This window comes from Echinops telfairi, unplaced genomic scaffold (genome assembly GCF_000313985.2).
Source record: "Echinops telfairi isolate 266 unplaced genomic scaffold, ASM31398v2 ScPeMD7_5868;HRSCAF=6743_0, whole genome shotgun sequence".
Classification (NCBI taxonomy): Eukaryota; Metazoa; Chordata; class Mammalia; order Afrosoricida; family Tenrecidae; genus Echinops; species Echinops telfairi.
Genome location: NW_022109767.1, coordinates 7,407,740 through 7,414,374, shown reverse-complemented (window position 1 = coordinate 7,414,374; position 6,635 = coordinate 7,407,740). Strand labels below are relative to the sequence as shown.

General features: G+C 46.0%; 1 protein-coding gene across 1 annotated transcript in view; it reads left to right on the top strand.

The window, feature by feature from the left end:
• The window catches only part of CDKAL1 (CDK5 regulatory subunit associated protein 1 like 1), a 768,993-nt gene that overhangs the window by 464,104 nt on the left and 298,254 nt on the right, over positions 1 to 6,635 (top strand). Inside the window, exon 9 of the mRNA XM_045295775.1 lies at positions 1,867 to 2,033. Coding sequence (XP_045151710.1) covers positions 1,867 to 2,033 — 167 coding nt within the window. The remainder of the gene's footprint in view (positions 1 to 1,866; positions 2,034 to 6,635) is intronic.

Sequence of the window (6,635 nt, the reverse complement as noted above, 5' to 3'; positions counted from 1 at the left end):
CCATGGACACACATATGTGTATAAGAAAGAGATTTATACACAAGAGCAATTGAACATGGAGAAAACAGCCCAGTTCATATCAAGTCCGATATTAGCCCCTATTTCCGATACCAATCTATAAAGTTTTCTTCAGACTCACGAAACACATGCAATGACACCGAATGCAGAAGATCACAGGCCAGTGGGTGGAAAGAGCCTCTTATACAAGAGCAATTGAATATTGAGAAAACATCCCAGCCCAGTCCAGATCAAGTCCATAAGTCCGATATTAGCCCTTATGTCTGATACCGATCTATGAAGTCCTCTTCAGACTCATGAAACACATGCAATGACGTCAAATGCAGGAAGAGCACAGGTTAGTGGGTGGGAAGTCTTGTGGATCCAGTGGCGTAAGCATCTCAGTGCTGGCAGGGGTCCCCACATGGCTTCTCTGGCATCTGAGGTCTGGCTCCATCACTCTCTCTCCATGTGTCTTCTCCATAGGGATGTCTCTCAGAAAGTGAGGTGAGAGAGACAAAGCTTCTCCACCTCCAAGGAGGTATACCAGAGTTCCCAGAATCCTCAGGAGAAGGCCATGCCCACACAGGGACCTCATTGGCTATATCCTGCTTGACAGTCTAGACTCCACACCTACCCTCTTAATCCTCAAATTGACACCAGATTATGTAACTACCACAATAAGCTCATCTTTTCGTCGAGGATGGTTTCAGAAAGATCTTATGTGCCGTGAAAATCTGGGTGGCTCTTGCAAACTTGGCTGCAATTCACTTTATTTATTCATTTTTAACAGTTTGATTGCCATATAAATTCACATATTCTACAATTCTGTAGTCCAGTCACATCAGGAAGAGTTGTTCAATCATCACCACAATCAGTTTCAGAACATTTTCTTCATTCTTGTTGCTTTAAAAATCCTTTGAAATAAGGTTAGGCAGATCCATTAGTATTTCCTCTTGTGTTTGGAAGCATCTTATTGCAGGCTATAATACTTGAAGTCGGGACTCTATAAGAGCAATAACAATCACCATCATCTAAAAAAAGAAGAAAAATTCACAATCCTTAAGTTGATTTCGATTCATAGTACCCTCTATACGGCTTCTGGCTGTAAAATTGAAGGGCACAGACAACCTCATCTTTCTCCTGCAGAGAAGCAGCTGAGTTTGAACCACCAACCTTGTTGTGAGCAGTCCGACACTCACCCAACAGAGCCCCCAGGGAGAACAGAAAGCCCAAAATGTGTTTTCCTAAAGTGTGATGGATGGGAAACAGGATGCAGCCTGCCAGCACACAGAATTTCCAGCACCAAAGTTGAGCGCATAACAACTGACCGTTTTTGCCCGCAGCTGTGCAGTACACTGTTGGTAATGGGCTGAAGAAGACAGACTAGACTACAGGGAAATGAGTGCCTTGTCATTAATAACTTGTGAGTTAAACCTTCACTGCACTTGACATCTTGCCCTCACCTGGGGACAGTCTGATGAGTGCGTTTGCGGCAGGTAGTACTGATTCTGTGGAGAGACTGTTTCCATCCCGGGGCTGCAGGTGTTTAAACAAGCAGGTGTTCTCAGAGGTGAGATAGATGCTTTGGTCCCGATCAAGGTGCGTTGGAAGGAGCGAGGCTGAGCTGCCTGGCTGCGAGTGTTGATCACTCCAGAGGCCGCGCCACTCACCGACTGCAGGGTGGTAACTCTGTGGTGTTTAGAAGACGAGCTCTCTACCCCACTGCCCCCATGGCTGTTCCTCTGTGAATGGGTGCCCAGAGGGCCTGCACGGTGGTGGTGAGAAGCACGCTTTAGCAGAGCGAGCAGCTGTGAGAGGCAGGAAGGGCCTGCCACAGGTGTGCTCATGGTCTCCTTTGATTCACAGAGGGTGTTTGCGAGATATGGCTGACCAGCGAAGACACCGGCGCATATGGCAGAGACCTTGGCACCGATCTCCCCACGCTGCTGTGGAGGCTGGTGGCAGTGATTCCGGAGGGAGCCATGCTGAGGCTGGGCATGACAAACCCGCCCTATATCTTGGAGCACCTGGAGGTAAGACACGACAGCCCGTCCACATGCCAACACGGACACATTATCACTTGAGCCGCACAGAGGGCCATTTCCCCAGGTTTCTGTTTGTTCCAAAGAAGGCTGGAAGCCTCCACATTCTCTCTCCTCAGTCTGCTCATCTTGTGCTTGCCATCTTGCCTCCGTTCTTGGTTTCTTCCTTGTAGCCTTTCCGTTTCTGGCGCATACCAGTACCTCCATCCCTCCACGTTGATTCGTGGACTAATTCAGGACCACCAGGGTCATAGGTTGCTATGGAGACCGTCCACCGTGTGCTGCACCGACCACTTTTACCTGTACCAGCAAGGATGCGAACTAAATCAAACCAACTGTGACCAGGTCTATTTAGATGCACTGAGACTGTAAATCTGTTTAAATCATTTTATTGGGGGCCCGTACAACTCTTATCACAATCCATACCTACATCATTTGTGTAAAGTACATTTGTACATTCGTTGCCCTCATCATTCTCAAAACATTTGCTCTCCACTTAAGCCCTTGACATCTGCTCCTCATTCCTCCCCCCCTACTCTCCCTTCCCTCATTAACCCTTGATAATTTATAAATTATTATTTTTGTCATATCTCACAGTGTCTGACATCTCCTGTCACCCACTTTTCTGTTGTCCGTTCCCCAGCGAGGTAGTTATATGTAGATCCTTGTAATCGGTTCCCCCTTTCCACCCCACCCTCAGACAATGTAAATCTTTATGGCAGGGGACAGCCTCATCTTTCCCCCAAAGAGTGGCTGGTGGGTTTGAACTACCCACCTTGGGGTTAGCAGCCTAATGCCTAACCTATTGTGCTACCATGGCGTCCTATCAGGAGCCACTGCCACCAAGGGGATTCCAACTCATAGCAGCTCTCTATTGGGTTTGGGGGGCTATGAATCGTTAAGGGAGTAGATTGCCTCAGCTTTGTTTCTCTAAAGCTGGTAGGTTTAAACCACTGGCCTTGCAGTGTGCGGACCCAAACCTACTGGACAGTGCGCCAGGACTCCCTCAACGCGGACAGTAGACCTTCAATTTGAAGATGGTTTTCTAACTCCGTATCTTCATCAGGAGATAGGGGTGAAGTGGTATAAAAGGGGGGTACAAGCCGGCGGGAATGTGGGACTCTTCGGCCTGGTTCGCCTGTGATCTTGGGGGACAAAGAAGGAAGTGTGACCCGGTGTCATTCATTTGCATGCCTCCCATGGGTCCGGAAGCTTGCCTTCAATCTGCTTACTTCCAAGCCAAGATAAATGTATGTGAATAATGGTGGGAGCCAGTGGAAAAATCCATAAGAAATATGAGCAGAGACCATGGACGAAGGAGACACGATGTAATGGAACAATTATGTGAAAATAGGATGATTTCTTGGGCTGCTTTAGCAAAAGCACCAGTAATTGCCTGGATGATAAGAACAGAGATTTATTTTGTCACACTTTTAAAGGCCCTCACTGCCATCGTGTCGATTTTGACTCATTGATCCTGTAGGACAGGGTAGAACTGCACTCATTGGTTTCCGTGACTAGCTCTTTATAGTAGTAGAAAGCCTCATTTTTCTCCCAAGGAGCAGCTGGTGGTTTTGAACTGCTGACCGTTTGGTTAGCAGCCCGAGGCGCAGTCCATGTTCAGGGTTTTAGCAGGGCCACGTTCTCCTGGCCTGTTGTGTTCCCTGGTTGGTAACTCTAGCCCCCTGTGTGATAACTTCGCCATGACACAGTCATCTATTCGCTTCCTCGATGGGGCAGCTCTCAACTGGATTGGGACGCACTCTACCCCAATGGGGCCTCATATTAACTGATAGAATCTTCAAGGGCCACGTTTCCACACAAGGCCACCTTCACAGATACCTGAATTTATAATGTCAACATACATTTTAGGGCAACACAATTAGGTCTATGCCAGGGTCTACAACTATTATAGGAGAAATAAAGTGGCTCCGGGTTGTGGGCATGAAACTAGTAAGTACTGTTTGGAAGTCATATTCAAAGTGTCCAAACCAATCGAAGGAGTTCTTTGTATCATCTCGGTGCCAAAAGAATAATATCTCCCACAGTAGAAGCTAGGGTTATTGCTGAAAATAATACATAAATGCAAATAAATATTCAAACGTTGAAAAGGTGGTTTCTCTTGATTTCATTTTGGGGCTATACTTTTTTATTATATCATTTTATTGGGGCGTCTTACAAATCTTATGACAATCCATCATTCAATTGTATTAAGCATCATGTACATATGTTGCCATCAACATTTCCAAGACATTTTCTTTCTACTTGGGCCCTTGGTATCAGCTCTTCTTTTTTCCCCTCCCTCCCCCACACTCCTGCCATCGTAAATCGTTGATCAATTATATATTACTGGTTTTTTTATTGTTGTTATTTGGGGGTTATACTTGTTTAGGCTGTTGGTCAAAAGGCTCTTCAGTGATAAATAATAGATTTCAGCAGTTCTGAAGACAAAGTTGATAACAATTTGGTCATTATAAATATAAAAGGAAGAAATTAACATTTTCCCAGCCAGATATTTTAAATAAATGTTTGTGATTTTTATATTCATTTGGTCACCCTGAGATGATCATGATGTATATTTTAAAATACATCACAACATGTTAACTTTTGCTTAGCACTTTTTCTTGACACTTCAAAAGGAAAGTGCTCCTCTGTAAAATATCAAATACGCTAACAACTATGACATCTTGCGAGCTTTGAAATAAATGCGAGAGAGATAACATGAAGATTTAGTGATATATCAGAGCAGGGCAGGGGTCGGGGGGCGGGGCTAAGCCAATAATAGGTTTGCAAACATGCCAATGTGTCTTGGATTGAACACAATCTCCTCAGAGGTCATGGGGAACCATCGTAGTTAGAGTCAGAGAAGTTCAGCTAGGAAGTCCACACAAGGGGAAAAAGAATCGGCTATTGGCTCCACACTGACTCCCCTGAGCCACATTCAGCATTCCCACTGGTTGTGAGATCAGAGGGTGTAATGCTGCCTTCAGAGCAAATTCGAACATTCAGCGCCAGAGTTATTGATCTTGGAATGGAGGCGTAAGGGGAGCTTCCAAAAGGTGGTACATGTAACTTCATACCTCACCTGGGAATCACCAGGTGTTTAGTTAATAGCTTGGGGCCAGAGTACCCACTGCTTCGCATTGCCGTGGCATTTTAGTTCTGAAACTCTCTCTATGCTGGCCTTCCCTGCTAACATACCATCTTCTACTTCAGGTAGAGCCTTGTCATTTCCATCTCTGCTGCTACCCAGTGGGGCTCAGTGAATGAACCGAAGGAAGGAAAGAAGGGAGGGAGGGAGTGGGAGCGAGAATCTTCTTCATAAAGTAAATTCTAGAACTCACAGTGGGTAAACCGAACCCTGGAGAGTCTTAACCCTCAGGCCAGAAAAGGCAGTGGAAGATGCTGCAGGAAACGAGCTCAAGGTGTGAGCGCTCGCCCCAAGGAAAGCTGCCCGCCCCACATTCTTTATCGGCAAGGTGGACTTGGTCCATCGTGCACCACGCCGAAGAGGGACTGCAGCAGAGAGGAAACAGAATAAAACACAGCAACACATAGCAACAAAAAGGCAAGGCGACAGACCTACCCCACCTGGGAGTGAGCGCTTCCACCCATTCCCTTTGCCACCTTGATGAGCCTGCCCTTCACACCTCCTTTCAGTGGCTCTCTCCCTTCCGCCCTGCACGGGAGAGCCCGCACTGTGCGCACGCAGTGTTCTCCACAGTTCTTAGTGCACAGAAAGGTTCAGAGCTTCTGCAGCCACAGAGGCACCAGGAAAGGAGCCCGGAGCGGCGGTCGCACAGCCCCACAGATCCCCATCCCGTCCCCAGCCAGGCATTGACTGCATTTCCTCATCTTCCTGTCGTTAAACTGGACCGCTGTCCAGAAAGGACTGAATCTGTGGAGGAGTGCTGCCGAAGAGAGTTCACTGCCATGAAAACCAGCAGAAAGGATGCAAATTGAAAAAAAGTAACAACAAATGACAGTTGTTTGGTTCAGAACAGGGCTAGACAGAACCCTCTCGAAATCACTGCGCCGATGCTTTAATACAGTTTCCTGAGAATTTGCATCAGTGGGCACGGTCTGCGTAAGTTTCTGGAAGTCCTGACTCTGGTGGCTCTGATTTTAGAATCCTTTTACCAGCTTGTTTATTACCGTATGTACTCGTGTATAAGCCGAGTTTTTTCAGCACATTTTTAATGCAGTTTTGTGATAAAATTAGGTGCCTCGGCTGATATTTGGGTCGGCTTATACTCGAGTATATACAGCTATTTAAAATATTTTTTAATTGAAGAAGTTAGAGGGAAAATTACTTAAAAGGAAAACGCCAAAGATAAAATAAAAATTTAAAAACGCCAGAGCTTCTGTCATATTTTCTTTAAGATCTATTTGGGAACTGTATCTGCTGAGAATATATTTTACTAAATCTACACAGGAATAAAAGGTGCGTTGGATTTTATCAATGCGTGGCCCTTTATGCAAAGACAACCAAACCAACCCCACTGTCATGGGGTTAATTGTGCTCATAGCACTGCTGTCTGTGTAGGACAGAGTAGAACTGCTCCTTAGGTATTCTGAGACTGTACCCCCCCC